Source organism: Anomaloglossus baeobatrachus, chromosome 1 (genome assembly GCF_048569485.1).
Source record: "Anomaloglossus baeobatrachus isolate aAnoBae1 chromosome 1, aAnoBae1.hap1, whole genome shotgun sequence".
NCBI lineage: Eukaryota > Metazoa > Chordata > Amphibia > Anura > Aromobatidae > Anomaloglossus > Anomaloglossus baeobatrachus.
In genome coordinates this window covers 209,123,343-209,144,752 of record NC_134353.1, presented here as the reverse complement: position 1 = coordinate 209,144,752, position 21,410 = coordinate 209,123,343, and the positions used below count along the sequence as shown (strand labels likewise).

Genomic DNA, 21,410 nt, shown 5'->3' with positions numbered 1-21,410 from the left:
GCGTGCTATAGCGTTCCCTTTCCCGCTCCCTTACCTCCGATTGGTGGTCGCTGTTGCGTTTTGATTGGGCAGCTTTCACTGAAAAGAAGGCAACTTTAGCGCTTCCGACCTTTGTTTCAAAGCTACCTTGTTCCTGAGCGTGCTGGTTTGCGGATCATTAGAGAGTTCTCCAGTCTGCAATACTATAATGCCTATACAGTAAGCATTATTTGATTGAAGCTGTATTGATGCTGTATAGATAAACCAGTGTGGAGTCGCCGCACAGAGAACTCCACAAAGATCCGCTAAGCAACAGAAGCTCAGGAACAAAGGATATACAAGCGCGACTTTTGCCAATCTTTCCAAGCTTGGGGTCGCCAATAAGAACGCAGTAGCAATCACCAATCGGAGCTGAGGGCGGTGTGTAAAAAGGACACCTAGGTAGCTTCAGTGCCAAACACCACACCCCTAACATAGGTGTGAGTCGTCAAATAGCTGCTGTGTGACACGTCCCCAACGACCAGCGAGGTCGTTCTGCAGGCCCGTATCGCTGCTGCGTCGTTGGCCTGATCTGCCTGTTTGACAGCTCACCAGCGACTGTTTAGAGACTGTCCAGCGATCCCGGCCAGGTCGGGATCGCTGATGGGATCGCTAGAAAGTCTCAGTGTGCAAAAGGGGCATATAGAAATTAGTGGCCAACCAATTTAGCCAAAAGGTTGGTGGTGTGCAATCTGACACCTAGCTCTAGGTTCCACAATACCTAACTTTTGATATTTGCCTGCTTCCTCTGTGACATCACAGCAGGAGATTTATTATAAGATTTTGTAGGATTGAATAATGAATAATACAGAATTATAAACTGCAGGTAAAGATGTTATGGTTCACAGGACTGGTGTAAAATCTACAATATATTCCTTTGCTTATGACTTCACATGCTCTGTATATGTGACACACAGTAGACATAAAATATATAAATTTGGATATACTACTGTATATACTTATTACGTATAGATAAAATCTGGCTCATGCAGAATAAAAGTTATTCTGTACATGGCACTTCACAACATGAAACACAAAACGCATCCACGGACGTGTCTCCCGTAGTAATTCCCGTGTACGGAGTATGCAGCAGATCAGTGTGCTCTCCTTTTTATCTACTGATAGCACTGGAATCCTTCATGTGACATTTTACATAGTTATGAGCAGACATTTCTACAAATTGCAGCAGAATATTATCCAGAACGCACAGCTACGATCTAACATTTACAGACAAGTTAAACACAAATTGCATCACGAATCGAAAAGCCAAAAATACTGAAACTGTTGAAAGAAATGTAGAAGTTTTTCCATATTTCTGTTAAAGCGTATTCCTCCAGCAAACAAGTGCATAGTGATATAAACACGGCCGCTCGACATTGATACACATGGGCAATATTGCACAGAAAGTGCATGTTGCCAGTAAGAAAACATGCCATGAGGTATCAATTTAATATGGACTTTTGCTAAATAACATCACGATCTTCCCTGCATTATTACAGGTAATGGCACTTTCTGACATCATGAAATTAGTATTTATTTAATAACTTTCCCGCCATTTCTATTTAATCCTACGAACAGTGGATTTCTAGATTATTGCCTATACTATCGTAGAGAAATTGACTTTTTTAATATAATTCATGGGTAAATTCTCGCCCCTGTACTTGTGCAATTACTTGCCAGATGGCAGATTATTAGAGATATAAAGTATCTGGTCCTGAATTAAAATATTCCTCTACTATACAAATCTTTCCAGGCTGCTGACGAGACCATCCTTATAGCTTCACCTGGCTGGAGTGTATATATTCTGGGCTCTGGGAGAAATTAATTTCACTGTAATCTGTCTCCACTTTAGTCACTGGATGCAGGTCTGTCTCTTATCTCGCCTTCGTCTGTATACTAGACAGACAGCTCTTACAAGTCGTCTCATTCCTCAGCTCCCAGCCTCCCTCCGCTGTCTGTACTGTGGGTGTCATCCGTAATATAAGAAGTCATAAATACATAAAAAGGGAAAATCTGGACCCACAGACTTAAGGAACATTTAAAGACAACTGGCTGGGAAGTTTCTTCATAAAATAATAAACCATAGGCATTCCCCCCTACCTCTAACTACTGGTTATTTAATGACATGGAGAATATCAACGTAATGTGAACAGCACTATGCATCATAAACTGGGTTACAAAACTAAATGATACGGATAGTCATACCCCGCATTGCACGCTTATTGTAAGTGTACCGAAAATTGTAACCCACCATATGCTTAATAACACACTTTGAAGAAGCTATTGTAAGGGACATCTCGGCGGTCCCCTTACTCTATTCAATGCTGATAACTAGCGGTCTGACTACTGGCACCCTAATAGATTCTGAGAATGTGGCAGCAGCAGAGGCATAGCTAGGTGTTCGACTCAGGGGAAGGTGAAACGTCCGAATGGGCCCCTAACCAGGTAGCCCCTTTATCTCACACAAGCTGCAACCCCCAATCCCACACACCTGTCACCCCTGACACTGCCCATGCCCCCCGTCACAGCCCGCCCACGCCGACCATCACTGCCCATGTCCCTTGTCACAGCCCGCCCATGCCCCGTAAAGGGAATAACCCTTTACTAATATGCTTATGTAGAATATGGTAAGGTACTTAATGACATCCCAATCCAAATATGGTCTAAATGTCCAGTTAGTGACATAACAAAAACATTAGGTTTTGGACAATATTTTGACAAGGTAAAGAATCAGAGCAGAAGCCGCACATTTATCCTTGGTTTAGAATTCTACTTTTACAGCTACAGAAAAAAATTACAATAGATAAATATATTTTGTCCTCAAAAACTGCTCTTTGCCATTTTAATCTAGAATCCCATTACCATCTGCTGTGTGTTACGGTAGCAGCATTGTGGATGAGAGTTTCTGAAACGTAAACTGACCAGAGCTGGGACACTGAAATCCACAGCATGTCAAATGATGCAGGAGATGTGACCCTTTGGAATGAAAAGGGAAAAAATCGGCAAGTACTGTATTTTTCGGACTATAAGACGCACTGGACCATAAGACGCACCCTGGTTTTAGAGAAGGAAAATAGGAAAATAAAATTTTAAGCAAAAAATGTGGTCATGACACACTGTTATGGGGCGAGTATCTGCTGCTGACACTATTATGGGGGTAATGTCCCCAAACTCTCTACTAAGGTACCCCATCCTGGTAATGATCCTCCTGCCTTGTGTGTGTGTATATATATATATATATATATATATATATATATATATATATATATATATATGATATATATAGATATAGTCCCCCATCCTGGTATTGCCCCATCTTGCTATATACTGCCGTCCTGGTATGTGCTCCCATCCTGCTATATACACCATCATCCTGCTCATATACGCCATCATCCTGCTCATATACCCCCATCATCCTGCTCATATACCGCCATCATCCTGCTCATATACCCCCATCATCCTGCTATATGCCATCATCCTGTTCATATACTCCCATCATCCTGCTATATGGCCCCATCCTGCTCATATACCCCCATCATCCTGCTCATATACCCCCATCATCCTGCTATGTCCTGCCTCCAGTGGCATACAAAAAAAATAAATAAATAAACGTTTACACTCACCTTTCCTCGCTCCAAGCAGCGTCGCTCCTCCTCCTGTCTGCCGGCAGCACTGTGTTGAGCCGGCCACGATCCCTGCAGCATCGCGATGTCCTCCTGTCTGCCAGCGTGACTGTGGGGACACGTGCGCCCAGCGATGACGTCATCGCTGTGAGCACCGCTAGTTTCCATACAGCCGCGGCAAGCAGACAGGAGGAGATTGCGGTGCTGCAGGGGAACGGTGAGTACATTGATTCACTGCACCCCGCGCTGATGATGATGCACGGGGGGCAGTGAATACAGCCGAGCATGATCACTCCAGGCTGTAGTTGCCAGGGGTGATCACGCGAGCTGGCTGTTTACTATGCGCGCGTCCCCGCCCATCCTCCCGCCCACCTGTCGTCCCCGCCGGCTTCAGCGCTGAGAGATGGGCGTGCATATGTAATGAGCGGGCCCACGTGGTCATGGCAGGCGCTGCTGCAGCCCGCTCATGCCCCCGATGACCCACTCCACTGCAGCACCCTCATTCCCCGCAGCCATGCCCTACATTCAGACCATAAGACGCACCCCCCACTTTCCCCCAACATTTGGGGGGAAAAAAGTGTGTCTTATGGTCCAAAAAATACGGTAAGCATTTGTGTTGATATACTTAATACTACAGTGGATATGTCAGATGGTAACACACTCTAAAAACAAGGGGGCAGATTTAACAAAGCTTTCTAAACGAAGACCATCTTTGCCCCTAGCAGCCAATCACAATGTGGCTTTCAATTTACCAAAGCTGTATAAATAATGAAAGGTTTGGTAAATTTGCCTTGAGGCTAAATTGTGGAAATTACTTACACACTTCTATATTTTAGTAGTTGCTGCTTTAGCTTATGATCACACTATGAGAAAACCAGTCCTCCGTGTACGACTAATTGTGGAGTCTGGAGGCATTCTGCACCCATATAACCCAATGGCAGACCACCATTGCCCTGAGTAGGGCAGATCAAAGTATTGTAGTGCGCCTGCGTGGGACCTCAATGTCGGCTTCTGTTTATAATGTAGAACGCACTAGCTTCAGAAGAAGGAGGACAAAGATGGCTGAAAGAGGAGGCGTGGACCTGGAGAACAGAGAAGCAAATCTGACCAGTCTGCTCCGCCCAGGTGAGTATTATAAACATCCAGTAAAAGGTTCCCTTAAATTATTTTTTTGTTTAGTGTAGTGCTCTGCACAGGAAAGCATAGTATTGCACTTTCCAAAAGGGTCCAATATGCGTCAAAAGGATACTTTTTGGCATAAGTGCATGGGTGCCTATGGACACAAAAGAGTTATAAGTCGGGCGAGATGCAAATACAATCTAAACTGGAATCACTGGTCCTCATGGTGCCAAAATGGAGCATGGCTGACAAGCAGTAAAACCAACAACACTGAAGTAAAGAAATACAGATCAGGCTATGTTCACACTGGGCGTTTTTGGAGCGTTTTTTAGCTGCAGATTTGCCCTGTTTTTTTGCAAATCCATGCTAATAAAATGCTGCTTTTTACAATCCAAGCAAAGTCTATGAGATTTTTGAAATCTCATGCACACATACACAAAAACGTCAAGACTTTTTCCTGACAGTTTTGTGAAATACCTCCGGTTTTGCTGCATTATGAAAAGAATGAGCATGTCAATTCTTTGCAGCGCTTTTGCTACGGTTTTCACCCTAGTGACAGGTGGACTGGCAAATACCCTACATCAGCAGGGCTAACCGGGTTAATAAAAACCCGGTTAGGCCCGGAATTGATCCAGGGTATCTGTCCGGCACTTAAATGGTGGTAGGGATAGGGGGATTGGAGCAGGCGCAGTATATTTACCGAATCCCCGGCGCGGCTGTACACTCCTGCGGCTCCTCCGCTTCCCCGCTCATTACATATTCACTGCTTTTATCTGTGATTAGTTACAGTCAGACACGACCCCAGCATCTAAGTGCAAACAATCACTGGCCTGCGAGTCTATACATGAATGAGTGAGCCGCGCATTCAGCGGTGACCTCACTCAGGGTATTTACGGTCACAGCTGTCGCCAGCTGTGACCTGGAATCACCTGAGTGAAGTGACCGCTGATCGTGCGGCTCATTCTTTCTCTGGAGCTCACAGCGGGCAGTCCAGTTCTATGGCTGCGCGCTATGATCGTGATCTTCAGATGTAGCAGAGCTGAATCGCCAAGGAACCTCGTGTGGATTATAACGGACCTGCAGGGGTGATTATGGGGTTAATAAAGTGGTGAAAGAGGGGACTTTTTGTATTTTATTTCAAATAAAGGTTTTTTTCGGTGTTTGTGTTTATTTCTTGTTAATTATTAGAGATTGGTGATGGGGGGCTTTGTCGTAGCTTTGAGCTGTGATTAACCCCTTATTACCCCGATTGCCACCGCACAATCGCAATTCGGGAAGAGACAGGTAAAGTGCTTTTATTGTCGCATCTAATGGATGCGACAATCCTGGGCAGCTGCAAGCTGATATTTTTAGACTGGGTCTCTCCAGCCTGAGAAAACCAGCCCCCAGCTGATTATCTTGGCTGGGTATTGATATTGGGTGGAACCGCAGGCAGTTTTTTTTTTAATTATTGATATAATTTAAAAAAAAACAGCATGGGGGTTCTTCTTATTTTGATACCTAGCCAAGACAAAGCCCACAGCGGGGGGGGGGGCTGCAGCCTATGGCTGTAGGCTTTATATGTGCTGGGTATCAAAATATGGGGGGACCTAAAGTCATATTTTTAACATTTATTTTTTACTATATGATAGACCCCCAGACTCCAGTGGGGGGAAGCAGTGAATATGTATGAGGCTAATGAGCGGCAACGGAAGTAGGAGGGGCCATGGGAGCAGGTACGTATGATCCTAGAATGTATGTGCTCATTCCAGGTTAGTGCCTGTGACCAGCTTGGTTAGTAAGCTTGGCAATATTTTCTCCCTCCACTACAATCATGCTTCGCCCCTCTGCCTCCCATGTGATAGGGGCTTGTTGAATAGCGTCATTCCTGGAAGAAGCCCATACAGTCTAGCATCTACCGGAGACTGGTAAGTATAGCGCACAGTATCGCCGCCGAGAAGCAAGCGATATCACGGGATGTTGTAAATGTGTGGATGCGATCTGATGTGTGTATGAGGTGTGTGTGAGATTGAGTGTGATCTGATGTGTCTGTGTGTGTGTGTGTGTGTGTGTGTGTGTGTGTGTGTGTTTAGCCGCTGCAGGACCTTGATGTGCTCACCTGGGAGCCGGTGTACGCTGGTAACCATGCTACAATATTACTCGATGTGTTCCATGGTTACCAGCGTACCCTGCTCGCACGGGAGCCCACACCAGCGTACGCCGGCAAGCCCAGCAATGCTGGGTTGTAGGCGCTCGCTGATGTGGGCTCCCGGGGGTACAGCACTCACCTGGGAGTCGGTTCGGGGAATGCGTGCGGGGGGTGGGGCCAGAGCGAGCGTGCAATGCGTGAGGGGGGCGGGGCGTGGCCGAGTTGCCAATGCGTGCAGGGGGCCGGGGCGAGAGGCCAATCCGTGCGAGGGGGCGGAGCCGAGGCGAGCAGCCAATCCGTGCGGGGGGCGGGGCCATGGCGAGCCCAGCGGCCAATCCGCTGTTTGTCACCGAAAGGACACAATTTTGGAGCAAGACAGACAGACAGACAGACAGAATAAGGCAATTATATATATAGAAACAATATTTAGAGGGGAAAAAAAGAAAAAAAAAAAAAGACAACCCTGCTCAAGAGAGCTTACAAACTACAATGAGATATGGGGGGGGGCAAGGTACAAGTGCTTATTTGCAATGACAAACCAGCCATCTCAAGGAATAGATTGATAAATAGATAATGGCTTCCTGGACCAGTTGGCCAGAACCTTGAGATGCATTTGGGTGCCAAGGGGTTTGACGTGGGGTTATGTTGTTAGAAGTTGTAGAGGGACTATGTGAATTGAATTTGATTAGAGAGTGTGATAGGCCGCCCTAAAAAGATGCGTCCTTAGGGTGCGTATGAAGCTGAGTAAGTTGTGATTCATCCTAACTTCTTGGGGTAGAGCGTTCCAGAGGATTGGTGAAGCTCGGAAGAAGTCTTGGACCCGGGAGTGGGAGGCTCGAATTAGTGTGGATGTTAGTCGAATGTCATTTGCAGAGCGTAGAGAATGGGTGGGGTGATAGACAGAGAGGAGGGTGGAGATGTAGGGGGGTGCTCTACTGTGGAGATCTTTGTGCGTGAGAACAAGCAGTATGAATTGGATCCTGTGATATATGGGCAGCCAGTGCAATGACTGGCACAGTGCAGAGGCATCCGAGTAGCGGTTAGCCAGATAGGTGACCTTGGCTGCTGCATTAAGGATGGACTGTAGAGGAGAGAGTCCAGTTAGGGGGAGACCAATTAATAGAGAGTTAAAGTAGTCAAGGCGAGAGTGGATCAGGGCTACGGTGAGGGTTTTTGTCGTTTCCATTGTGAGAAAGGGGCGGATTCTAGACAGTTGTAGCGGCTTTCTCCATTCATTGCTATGGGAGCTCAGAATATAGCTGAGAGTATGGGACTTGGATTTGTTCTAACCTGTTTCCGCTAAAGGGAACCTGTCACCGTTTTTTTGCCCAATAAGTTGCGGCCACCACAAGTGGGCTCTTACATACAGCGTGCTAACATGCTGTATAGTGTGTCCACCCATATCCTATCCACCACCATTAACTTGAGAATGGCAACAGCTATAGGCATAGAAGTGGTGTCTAGGTATAGTAAAGTAGCCATGCGCTACGCAATGAAACCACCTATAGCGCCACCTGGTGGAAAACAACGGAGTTAGCATTTTATTTCGAAAACTTTTACGAGATAGAGAACAAAAAGTAAATTACACAGTTGTAGGGCATCATCAATTCAATACGAATCGACACCTTGCATACAGAAATGCTATGATTAGAAAGTGTAAAACTCACAAGGCTGCGGACGTGAAGCGATACCTCATGGAGACCTTCCTACAAGTCATTGGGTATGGTGGCTGCGTGGAGTAGCCTCCACGCTCACCTGACCTGACCCCATTAGAATTCTGTGAGGTCACATCTGTCATGATGTACGTAGTTTTCTCCATCCCATATTTTTGTATAAGATGCCATGTGATGTATTTTACCTTCTCTCTGTATTTGCTGTAGTACTATGTCTTGGGATGTAACTGACCATACATTCCCCCAGCCTGTATCATATTGCAATCAGGCTTCAGCAGTAGCTATTGTCATTGATTTGGTGGGGGTTGCATATATATATTGTTCTTCTCAGCATGGGACTTCTCCAATCTACAACTTGGTAAACAGAACAGAGCCAGCAGTCTAAAGTCCATTCATGCATCAAATGGCCAGGGGGAGGTGTGCCCACCTAAGGGGCTGATCCCAGGAGAGAAGAACATGTTAGTTCAGTTAGTTGGATATCGGCTGCAGAAGGATGAGGACCTATGGCTGAGGCTGGATCATAGAGAATGTGTATGGACTGTTGCAGACTGGAGATCAAGTGGCCACATGGGATTGTGTTGTCTCAGCCACGCTATCGGATTTAAGGAACACATCTAAGGACTGTTGTTGCCTTTTCCTTGGCGTCGGATTTCCCTGGATCTTTTTCCTTTGTGTGGACTCTAAAGAACCATTTTATTATTGGATGTTTTATGCTCCCTGTCTCATTAAATCTTCTTGGATTGTTCATTGGCCTGGTGTCCCTTACTGCTCTGTCGCATACCCCGTCAACATCAAACAGCAGGTGTATACGACCCCTCCACCAACATTGCAGGACCTACGACGACGTATCACAGATGCTTCTGCAAACGTGTCCCCTACCATATTGCACAACATGCAGCAAAATACAGTATGCTGTCCAGAGTCCAGATGTCCACTACAGCTGACGGTGGCCACTTTGAGCATCAAAGTTAAATGAGCGCCATATGTGTGACCAGCATTCAATGATTGGGGGGGGGGGGGTGTCAAGGGTTTCATATCATAGCATTTCTGTATGCAAGGTGTCGATTTGTATTGAATTGATGATGCAACTTTGTAATTCACTTTTTTTCTCTATCTCGTTCCGTTTCTAAGATAAAAATGATAACTCTGTTGTCTTCCACCAGGTGGCGCTATAGGTAGTTTCATTGCGTAGCGCATGGCTACTTTAATATACCTAGACACCACTTCTATTCCTATAGCTGTCGTCGTTCTCAAGTTAATGGCGGTGGACAGGATATGGATGGACACACTATATAAGAGCCCAGACCGCTGTGTAGAACATAAACACTTTATAATACTCACTTAAACTGGTTGCTGCGGTGGATGTGGCTCAAATGGGCGTCTTCGTCCTCCAGTGCCTCCTCTTTCAGCCATCTTTGTCCTCCTTCTGAAGCCGTGGTGCATGACATGTCTATGTCATACACACTCGCCGGTCCCGCGCATGCATACTACAATACTTTGATCTGCCCTGCTTAGGGCAGATCAAAGTGCGCCTGCTCAGGACCTCAACGCCAGCGAGTGTGTATGACGTCAGACACGTCATGCACCGCGGATTCAGAAGATGGAGGACAAAGATGGCCGGAAGAGGAGGCGCTGGCAGCAGAGGACAAAGACACCCATTTGACCCACATCCACCGCAGCGACCGGTTTAGGTGAGTAATATAAAGTATTTTTTATGTTCTACACAGCGTCTGGGAATCTTATATACAGCATGTTAGAATGCTGTATATAAAAGAGCCCACTGGTGCTGGCCGCAACTTATAAAGCAAAAAACTGGTGACAAGTTCCCTTTAAATCTAATCTAATCTGGAAATGGGATTAAGTATACACATCATATAAACTCTACCTGGAGGCAGTAAAGTATTTTTGGGGGATGCTGAACAATTCTGAAATTTAGAATGAAAAATAGCTTGAAAGCTGGGACAGTTTTATTGCCCTGTAAACCAACAGAAAGCGCACACCGCATCTAATCAGAACTGCAGATTCTTTCCCATCACACACCACATGCAAATAAACCTGCAGAACCAAGCGCCTGAAGATGACACCATTACATTCATCAACTGCCTGCCTGAAATAGAATAGTCAAATATGACACTTTCTAGTGGAAAGCGGGAGATTAGTCATTGTTAATTGGCTTATGTGTAATGGCCTCTGTTCTCAGTGAGTGTCAGGAGTGGGAGCTTATCCTGGGTCCCTAGACAGTGCAATTAATAAAAATGATGCCAGTAGAAAGCAATGAACAAAACACAGCTCTTGCATCACCAACAATTGTCGGAATTACAGAAGAGTTTTATATGATTGTCATTTAGGGACTTGGGGTGGAAGGAATTTTGCGTAAAATTGCTAATTTACAACAGTGAAAAGTGGTTGTCTAATTAGTTTTTTCTTAAAACCAGCTTGCAATGGTGTAAAATAGTGATACTCACCATACTCATCTCCTGGTGCTCCAGTGCCAATGCTCATGTGGTTCCCTGCTGGCCTGTCAGTGGTGCCCACACATCGCCTCTAAAGCCAGAGACTTATGCAGTAGTAACATGTCGGCAAGCCACATTACCGTTGGACCAGGAGGAACAAAAAGCAGGAATCAGCGTGGCATTGGCATGGGCAAAAGAGAGGATTGGTCAGGCGACAATTACTCCTTATGTTAATTTAGACCATTGTAAACTATTTGTAAAAAAATATAATTGGATAGAACAATAGCTCTAATACAAACAATATAACAGGTTAATTTTGACAGTTTTTTATACTCCTATCTCAGTATAAAGGGAATCTGTCAGCAGGTTTTTGCTATGTAAGCTGAAGACCACATGCTGCAAGGGTTAATAGAGAGAATTCAGGGATGTGTCTTGTCAAGGTCCGATCTGCTATTTGCTATTTTATTCAAGCAGCAGTCATTGCTCGGACTACAAAGTCACGCGCACGGCAGTCCAACACGCCCCTCCTGTGATTGACACCTCATTGTCAATGTATAATCTCTATTGAGAGCCTTGTGTGGGTGTGACAGCTCTTTCAGCTTTGCTATATGACTAAATCAAAAAATTCTGATTGTGTCAGAACAGCTGCACTCAGTAATGCAAGTTATAAAAGTGCACCTCAAGGTCACTGCTAAAGAAGCTAGCTGTTAACAGAGTGCTGTATCCAAGCATATTAATGGAAAGCTGAGTGGAAGGAAAAAGTGTGGTAGAAAAAGGTGCACAAGCAACCAGGATAACCGCAGCCTTGATAGGATTGTTAAGAAAAGACCATTAAAACATTTGGGGGAGATTTACAAGGAGTGGACGCTGCTGGAGTCAGTGCTTCAAGAGCCACCACACACAGACGTACCCAGGACATGGGCTACAAGTGTCACATTCCTTGTGTCAAGCCACTCATGATCAATAGACAACACCAGAAGCGTCTTACCTGGGCCAAGGGGAAAAAGAACTGGACTATTGCTTAGTGGTCCAAGGTGTTGTTTTCAGATAAAAGTAAATTTTGCATTTCATTTGGAAATCAAGATCCCAGAGTCTGGAGGAAGAGTGGAGAGGCCACAATCCAAGCTGCTTGAGGTCTAGTGTGAAGTTTTGTGGAGCCATGTCATCTCCTGGTGTAGGTTCACTGTGTTTTATAAAGACCAAATTCAGAGCAGCCGTCTATCAGGAAATTTTAGAGCAATTCATGCTTCCCTCTACCGACAAGCTTTTTGGATATGGAAATTTCATTTTCGAGCAGGACTTGGCACCTGTCCACACTGCCAAACGTACCAATACCTGGTTTATTAACCACAGTATCACTGTGCTTGATTGGCCAGCAAAGTCGTCTGACCTAAACCCCATAGAGAATCTATGGGGTATTGTCAAGAGAAAGATGAGAGACACCAGATCCAACAATGCAGACGAGCTGAAGGCTGCAATCAAAGCAACCTGGGCTTCCATAACACCTCAGCAGTGCCACAAGCTGATCGCCTCCATGCTACACCACAGTGATGCAGTAATTCATGCAAAAGCAGTCCCGACCAAGTATTGAGGGCATTTACTGCACAGACTTTTCAGTAGGCCAACATTTCTGAGTTAAAAAAATCATTTTTTCAGTTGGTCTTATATAATATTCTAATTTTCTGAGATAATGACTTTTGTGTTTGCATTGGCTGTACGCCATAATCATCACCATTAACAGAAATAAACACTTGAAATAGATCACTCTGTGTAATGACTCTATATAATGTATGTGTTTCCTGTTTGTATTGAATCACTGAAATAAATGAACTTTTTGATGATATTCTAATGTATTGAGATGCACATGTACATCGTTGGATTCAGGATCTCTTTGCCTACATCATGCTGCTCTCAGATGAGGTAGAAAAAACTGCTGACAGATTCCATTTAAGTCTACTCTGCTTTTTGTTCTGGGTTGATTAATTTCATAATTTATATTCTACTTTTTAGCTGATAAACATTCTATACCATTTAACAGATATTCACAAAATAAGAGGACAATAATAAATAAGGATCTACAGATGAATATCCTCAAATAAATTAAAAAAAACCTTTTTATTTCAGTTCATTAAAAAAAATAAAATAAAATAAAATTGTGTGTATAATTAAGGTCAATCTTAGTGCAGAAAGGTGAAATTTAGTGCAAATCAGTTGCCAAGAGGAAGGTGGGACAAACATATAAAAAATGATAATGGTAAGGGGTCAGGAGGTGGAGAAATTGGAGAGCCGGGGTTGCTACCTGTTTGCTAAGTGATGACTCTAGGGGGCGTGTCCTGGACATGGCGGCGTGAGGACGCTGGATCACTGAGCTCCCGCGCCCGCAGACAATTATCGGCTATTACCGCGGTCCCCACTCACCCAGGATGGCCCCAAAGAAGAAACCGGGAGCCGGACCCGCTCTTACCTCCCCGGCGGCAAGCCAGAGGCCACAGGGAAGTCTGTCCAGGTTCCTGTCGGCGGCGGCGCCCGAGACCTTGCTGTCGTCCCGGAGCAAGATGGCGCCGGCGGGATCGTGGCGTCCTCCGTCGGGGGATCCCCCAGGGGCTGCTCGGCTCTCCCATCCAGCGCGTGACGCCACTTCCAGGGACAGCACGGGTGAGCAGGGGGAGACAGAGTCGGTGGTGAGACCGGAAAGAACGGAGCAAGATATGGAGAGCAGAAGGGGAGGGGGAGCGGCTCAATCTGCCTCACAGCGTGCAGCTGCAGACAGAGCAGGGACCCAGTGTATGGAGGGAGCAGGGGACCTGGGGATGCCTGCCACACTTTGCACACAAAGCACCCCTCCACACTCTGGGCATACAGACTCCCAGTCCATATCACGCAGCCCGTCCTCTAGCCCTCCACAGGAGGACATGCAAGCCCTGAGGAGGCTCATCCTGGCCCTCCCTAGCAAAAAAGATTTGGAGGATGTGGTAGCCAGAATTGAATCTTCCCAGCAGATGGCGCTATCCACTCTGAGGGAGGAAATGGTTGTGCTGGAGGACAGAATTGAGGCTACGGAACAGGCTCAAGAGTCTTTGGAGAGTAGAATGGAGAGGATTGAAAGAGACTGTGAGACATCTAATGCCCGTGTTAGAGATCTTGCCCTTTTATTAGATGATCAAGAGAACAGAAGTAGAAGAAACAACATCAGACTGAAGGGCATTCCGGAGGACTGGTCTCAGGACCTCCTGCGCACTAATGTTTTGGCCATTTTCAACCGGGTCACCGACCGACCTCCGGAGGCTACCTATCTCTTTGATAGAATACACAGAGTCGCAAGGCCGGGCCCCAGATCCGCCTCTTCCTCTAGAGACGTACTGTGTCGCTTGCACTACTATGGAGACAGAGAGAGGATACTACAGGGGGCTTGGTCGCATGGCCCGGTGGAGCTGGAAGGGGTCATGGTGAAGCTTTTTCCAGATGTCTCCGGCCGCACGTTATACATGCGACGTCTACTGCATCCTCTATTGCTCAGCATCAAAGAATCTCAGGCCTCATACAGATGGGGCCACCCCTTTCACTTGATTGTACGCAAGGGGGACTCCATGTTCCTGTTAAAGAGACACTCGGAGCTTCCGGATCTCTATGCCTTCCTGGGGATACCAGACCGACCGATTCCGGATTGGCTGGAGTGGGAACCCCAGGCACCAGTGGGGCGGCGAAGGAGGAGGAGCGAGGCCCGCCACATCCAGGGAGAGGAGACCTGAGGAGCTTGGCATACTGCGGGACTTCAAGGGCTGGAGACGAGTGCCGGAGGAGGTGATGGTGGAGTGGGTCGGAGCTGAGGAGACGGGAGTTGGGAGGGCTGCCCACAACTTCTCGCCCCCAACGCAAGAGTTCCAATCCTGAAACCAGGTGGTTCGGTTAAAGTTTGTTATTGACTTATACACATGAACTCAGTGTATTGCCTTAAGTAAATGGAAAACCGCTTTTTCATGAAAATGTTTTGGGGGGGTGGGGGGGGCTGTTCCCTATTATTTTGGTCGTTCTGGGTGGGGGGGGGGTTGTGGGAGGATAGGGGGATGATCCTCCCTGGTTGACGGGGGCATGGGGTCACTTAGTATCAATACGCGGGGCGCGGGCCAGCGCTCTGGTCGCGTGTCAGTTCTTGTCCCTATATTTTCTTGCGCAGTCCCTGGGCTGGTTCCCGGTACTGCGTGCAGCAGCCCTGCTGCTATTCTACTTTCTTGCGCTCTTTTCTGATCTTTTTTCTCTTTCTTTCTCTTCTTCTCTCATCTTCTCCTTTTAAAAGCTCCCCACTTCTTCCTTTCTTCTTGGCATCCCGTTTCCCCTCTTCCCTTACCCTCCGACCTACCCCCCTTGCCTCCAATCCTGTCTCTTCTCTCCCACCCACCTCCTGATTGTTTCTCTGGGGCTTCATGACTGAGAATGGCGGGGCAGAGGCAGGCTACACTACGGGTGGGCTCCCTAAATGTTAAGGGACTGCATAGCCCGGAGAAGCGGTCTATCCTGTTGAACTTACTGTGGAAAAATAGAGTACAGGTCGCTTTCCTTCAGGAAACACACTACTGTGATGCCAAACCATATAAACTTTTGGACAGGAGGTACTCCGAAGTGCATCACTCACCCTCTCCTGACTCCAGATCTCGGGGCACGAGCATCATATTATCTAGCAGGCTCCCTTGGGAATTGTTGGATTCCCGGTCAGACGATCAGGGAAGGCTTCTGATGCTCAAGGGTCGTATCGCAACTCAGACATTTACATTTGCGGCAGTCTACCTACCTAATGCAGGTCAATGCCCTACCTTGCTGCGATACCTTGAGCAGATAGAGGAATTCGCTGAGGGCACTTTGGTTCTTGGGGGGGACTTTAATGTTGCGCTGGAGCCGGCGCGAGACAGTTCAAAAGGGGTGTCCTGCCTGCCACACTCGACGTTGCGGCGGATGAGACGGGGACTACATGACCACCAACTGGTGGACACCTGGCGGCTGAAGCATCCCTCAGACAAAGACTTCTCCTTTTACTCTGCTGTCCACAACTGCTATTCCAGGTTGGACCTTTTCTTTCTCAAACATGGGGACTTACACTCTCTGGTGGATGCTTCGATCGAATGCATATCATTTTCTGATCACGCCCTGATTACAATTACTCTGTCTCTCGGCGGTCCCATCGAGAGGAAGGGTCAGTGGATTCTAAACACCTCACTACTTAATGATCCCGTGACAATGCAGGAAGTGAGGGAGGCTACGACTGAATACTTTGTCCAGAATGTGGGGGGGGAGATGTCTCCCAACATTGTGTGGGAAGCTCATAAATGCGTGGTGAGGGGGTTGTTCATCAAACATGGAGCCCGGTTGAAAAGAGAACGGGAGGCGGCGGTTGCATCACTCCTGGCAGACATAAGAGAGTTGGAGGTGGTACATAAGGGGTCTTTGGACGGGGAAGTGGGGGCCAACCTGGCTAGGAAGAAGGAGGAACTGCGGTCCTTATTGTATCAAAAGGCTAAGGGGGCACTGGCTAGGTGTAGGAGACACTTTTACGAATTTGGCAATAAAAGCGGCAGGACCCTGGCTAGAGCCTTGCGGGCACAACGTGTGAGGGGCTATGTCCCCAGAGTACAAACCTCTGGGGATAGGTGGGCCACCTTACCGAAGGATATAGCCTCTGCTTTTAAAGATTTCTACTCCTCTCTCTACTCAATAGATGAGGGACGGACTGAGAGGGCCAGGACGGAATTGCGTCAACGGATTCAGAGGTATATCTCGGAGTCGGACTTGAAACATCTCAAACCCGAGGACGCGGCTGCCTTGGAAAGACCTATCTCGGAGGAGGAGTACTGGGCAGCAATTAAAAACTCCCCCTCGGGTAAGGCCCCCGGCCCAGATGGGTTCCCTTTGCTATATTACAAAAAGATGAATTCCTTACTGCTCTCCCCATTTCTATCAGCCTTCAATAATATCCCATTTTCCGGAAAGGCCCCCTTCCCGAGGGACTCTCTGGCTGCTAACATAGTAGTTATCCCCAAAGAGGGCAAAGACCCCGCCGCCTGCTCCAGTTACCGACCCATTTCCCTTCTTAACACGGATTTGAAGCTCTTTACCAAAATTCTCTCAGATAGACTCTCTCCTCTGATGGGGGGGATCGTTCACCCTGACCAGGCTGGGTTCATGGTGGGGAGGGAAGCGAGAGACAACACCACTAAGGCGTTGAACCTAATACACAAGGCTAAAACTGAAGGGTTACCTTTGATGCTCCTGTCGACCGATGCAGAAAAAGCGTTCGACAGAGTCAATTGGGTATTTATGGAAGAGGTTCTGCGGGCGGTGGGGTTGGGGAAGATGATGCTACAATGGATAAGTTCATTGTACAGTAATCCCTCGGCCGCGGTTAGGGTGAACGGTCTTCTATCAGATAGCTTCCCCATTCTTAATGGTACCAGGCAGGGCTGCCCTCTCTCGCCCTTGATCTTTATCCTGACTCTGGAACCTTTGCTCAGCCGAATTAGAGGGAATATTAACATCTCTGGACCCAAGGCCGCCGATTCCACCTACAAAATCGCAGCGTATGCTGATGATTTACTTTTCTAACTAACCCTCGGGTCTCCCTCCCCAACCTTCTGAGAGAACTTGAAACGTACTCCCTCCTTTCTAATTTTAAAATTAACATGTCAAAATCAGAGGCTCTGAACGTATCACTTCCCCAGGAGCAGGTGATCTCGTTGCAATCTGCGTTCGGGTTTAGGTGGGCTTGTCAATCTTTGAAGTACCTAGGGGTACAGCTGGCAGCGGACAACAGTCAATTATACAAGCTGAACTACCTTCCCCTTTTGCAGTCCATTAGAACAGACTGTGCAAATTGGGGTAGGGGCCTCTTCACTTGGTTTGGGAGATGCGCAATATTGAAGATGAACATATTGCCACGTCTCCTATACCTCTTTCAGTCCCTGCCGATCAAGATCCCGAGCTCCTTCTTCAGGGAATTGGCTTCATTACACTCCAGATTTATCTGGGCGAATAAGCCGGCGAGACTTTCCCGTTCTCTTTTGTCCAGACCCAAGAGCAGGGGGGGCCTGGGGATGCCAGACATGAAAAAGTATTACTGGGCTACACACATGGTCAGGGTCTTGGATTGGTGTCGACATGCTAGGCTAAAGTCGTGGGTCGCCCTAGAACAGAGTTTCTCGAACATCCCTCTTCCAGCTGCTCCTTGGCTCACGAGTATGCCCCCGCCATCTCTGAGATCTCATCCAACTATTGGCGCTACTTTGGATTGCTGCTCGAGGGGGGAGGTCCGCCGCCTCCTCCTACCGGTGCCTTCCCCCATGTCACCCATTATAGGCGATCCGGATTTCCGTCCTGGTCTCTCGGACACGGTCTTTCGGAATTGGGTTCTGGAGGGGAGATTCAGAGCCTGTCACTTGGGGGGAGAGGGAGGTTGGCCTTCTCTGTCAGCTATTAGGGGTCTCCTGCCTCCTGATCTGATGGGGGAATGGAGGGCTATGCAGTTAAGGCACTTCTTGAGTTCCCTTCCTTGCTTCACTCGGTACGCCGGGCCGTTTACGAGTTTCGAGAAGTTGTGTCTGGGGGAGGGGGCCGTTCGGCATTCACTCTCTCTGACGTACGACTGGTTATCGGATGCTGGGAATCAGCCCACTCCGGACTACTTACTGAAGTGGGAGAGGGACCTCGGGATTGCGCTATCTGACTCGCAAAGAAAGAATATTCTAATGTTGGCGCACAAAACATCGATCAGTTCCAGACAGCTGGAGGCCAATTTCAAACTTTTGTCTAGATGGTACAGAGTACCGTCCAGACTCCATAGGATGTTCCCCTCCGCGGACCCCAGTTGCTGGAGATGTGGCTCAGGAGAGGGAGATTATGTGCATATCTTCTGGTCTTGTCCTTCACTACAGCGGTTCTGGTCGGAGGTGGGGGAGGTCATGAGACTGGTGATCGACACGAAGGTTACACTGGGCCCGGAATTGTTTTTTCTACAGCTATCGGAACTTCCGGCACCTAAGTACAAGCGTTCCTTGTTGAGATTTCTGGTCATGGCTGCCAGGTCCTGTATACCGCTTGGCTGGAAGTCCACTACCCCCCCCACACTGACACAATGGGTATCTAAAGTGACCGATCTTATGTACATGGAGGACCTGACATCTTCTATCAATGACCGACAGGACGAGTTCTATAGGACTTGGTTTCCTTGGTTAGAGTTCACCCACTCGGCGGACTACACTAGACTGCTTTCCGTTCCGCGGCAGTTGTGAGTCCTCGGAGAAACACTACCCCCCTCTCCCGCCCCCTTTCCCCTCCTTTCTTCCCTCTCTACATCTCTTTTGCTATTTCTTTCTTTCCTTTTCTCGCTTCAAGCTTTTTCCTGGCTCTTCTATTCTTGGCCTGCTGTGAATTTTCTCTTCTTTTGGTTTGGTTGGGTTATAAATTGTTTAAACTGGGTCGGACTCGAACAGGTACGGGGTCGAAGGTGGTATCGGGGCATAGACTGATACTATGGATGTCATTGTTAATGATATTACTTGCCTTTATGTCATTTGCTATTTTGTTTGGAGCAGGAGACTCCCTGTACTGTTGTGAGTTTGGCTTTCAAAATAAAGAATTTAAAAAAAAAAAAAAAAGTGATGACTCTACCTGCCCGTGGAGGTTGGCACCCTAAAAGTGAATATGGCGCCTCCACTCAATGAAATCTGACCCTCAAATATTCCTTACTCCCTGCACAGAACTAAATAAATATTCAATCCTCAATTGAATCATTAACTAAAAAAAAGGCCTATTAAGCACTTAGCTGTGTCCAATGACCACACAGAGTTTATAGTACTGCTGATTTAATCAGCTCCCCTTTCTCTTATATTAAAAAAATAAATAAAATAATTCACAAGTCTGATTAAAGGGAATATGCCAGTAGTTTTTTGCTACCTCATCTGAGAGCAGCTTGATGTAGGCGAAATGGCCCTGAGTTCAACGATGTAGCACTTCGATTACTTTGTGCAACCATTCGGACACTGCGAAAAATTTTAGATTTTGTATGTAGGAGTGCTGGGAGAGCTGCCCCCACCCACACCAGGCACTCAGTGTACATTTCCATAGAGAGAAGCTGCTAATCACAGAAGGAGGCGGAGTCGGACTACAACTCATGTGCTGCTGAGACCCACTGATGATAAAGATAAGAGGCTTAAGCTAATGTTGCAGGTAAACAAAAAAAAGACAGACTCAGGGCTGAATTTTCTGTTTTAAAGCCCCTTCACACACAACGAGATCGCTAACGAGATCGCTAATGAGATCGTTGCTACGTCCCCGTTTCTATGACGCAGCAGCGATCTCGTTATGTGTGACACCTACCAGCGATCAGGCCCCTGCTTTGAGATTGCTAGTCGTTGCTGAATGGTTGGGACCATTTTCTTCAAAGGCGATGTCCTGCTGGGCAGGATGCATCGCTGTGTTTGACGCCTACCAATGACCTCCTAACACAGTCCCAACGCCTGCCGAGATCGTTATACAGGTCGCTGATCGTTACTGCGTCGTTGGTAAGATCTGACTGTGAGACATCTCACCAGCGACCTCCTAGCGACTTACCAGCGATCCTTATCAGGTCAGATCGTTTTCGGGATCGCTGGTAAGTCGTTAAATGTGACGGGGGCTTTACTCTTGCAGCATCAGATTACATGACATAAACTTGCTGACAGAGTCCCTTTAAGGGCTGGTGAAAGCTGGGTTACAAACTTTTGTTCCTCTATAGATTAGACAAACCTCTCATTCATATTGGATAAATGTATATGTAAAATAGGCAATATAAAAACAAATTATATAGTAAAAATTGATATGCTACTTATGACTATCAGGCAATCACCGAATTTACACGATTATAAAATAACACTGACCTTTGACAAATCCCTAAAATTGCTCGGGAGAGTCAAATCCAGCTCTTCAGATTCATAATTTGTGATAACCCACGGAAACACTGGATACTGATTCAAGTCATTGTAGGTTCGTCCTGTCAAAAACAAGAAACAATAAAGCTCTTGTTTCTTGATAAATCAACAAAACAGATATCGACATCATATGTGTACATTATTTAAAGGATTTCTGTTAACACAAGAACAATGACATAAAATTACATCATAAAACACATCTACAAATTAAATTTATTTATATAGTTTGTACCACAGGACTGGAATATAGCAAATGTATTGAGAAATATTCAAAGAGGGGTCAAAAACTGAGCCTGGAAACTCTTGGCTTACAAGTTTACCCTCTACTTTGAGCACAATATTTGAGGGTTTTCTGAGAGATACTATCCTGAAATATCTCACTAATCATAACCTCATAACCTAGCATCAAAATGGGCTTATAAGGGATTGGTGGTATCATACTAGTC

At 46.7% G+C, this 21,410-nt stretch overlaps 1 protein-coding gene across 2 annotated transcripts in view; it reads right to left on the bottom strand.

The window, feature by feature from the left end:
* The window catches only part of LRBA (LPS responsive beige-like anchor protein), an 805,540-nt gene that overhangs the window by 255,666 nt on the left and 528,464 nt on the right, over positions 1-21,410 (bottom strand). For both annotated transcript variants that reach the window (XM_075347936.1, XM_075347944.1), the window contains exon 41: positions 20,914-21,026. In XM_075347936.1, the coding sequence (XP_075204051.1) occupies positions 20,914-21,026 (113 nt within the window). The remainder of the gene's footprint in view (positions 1-20,913; positions 21,027-21,410) is intronic.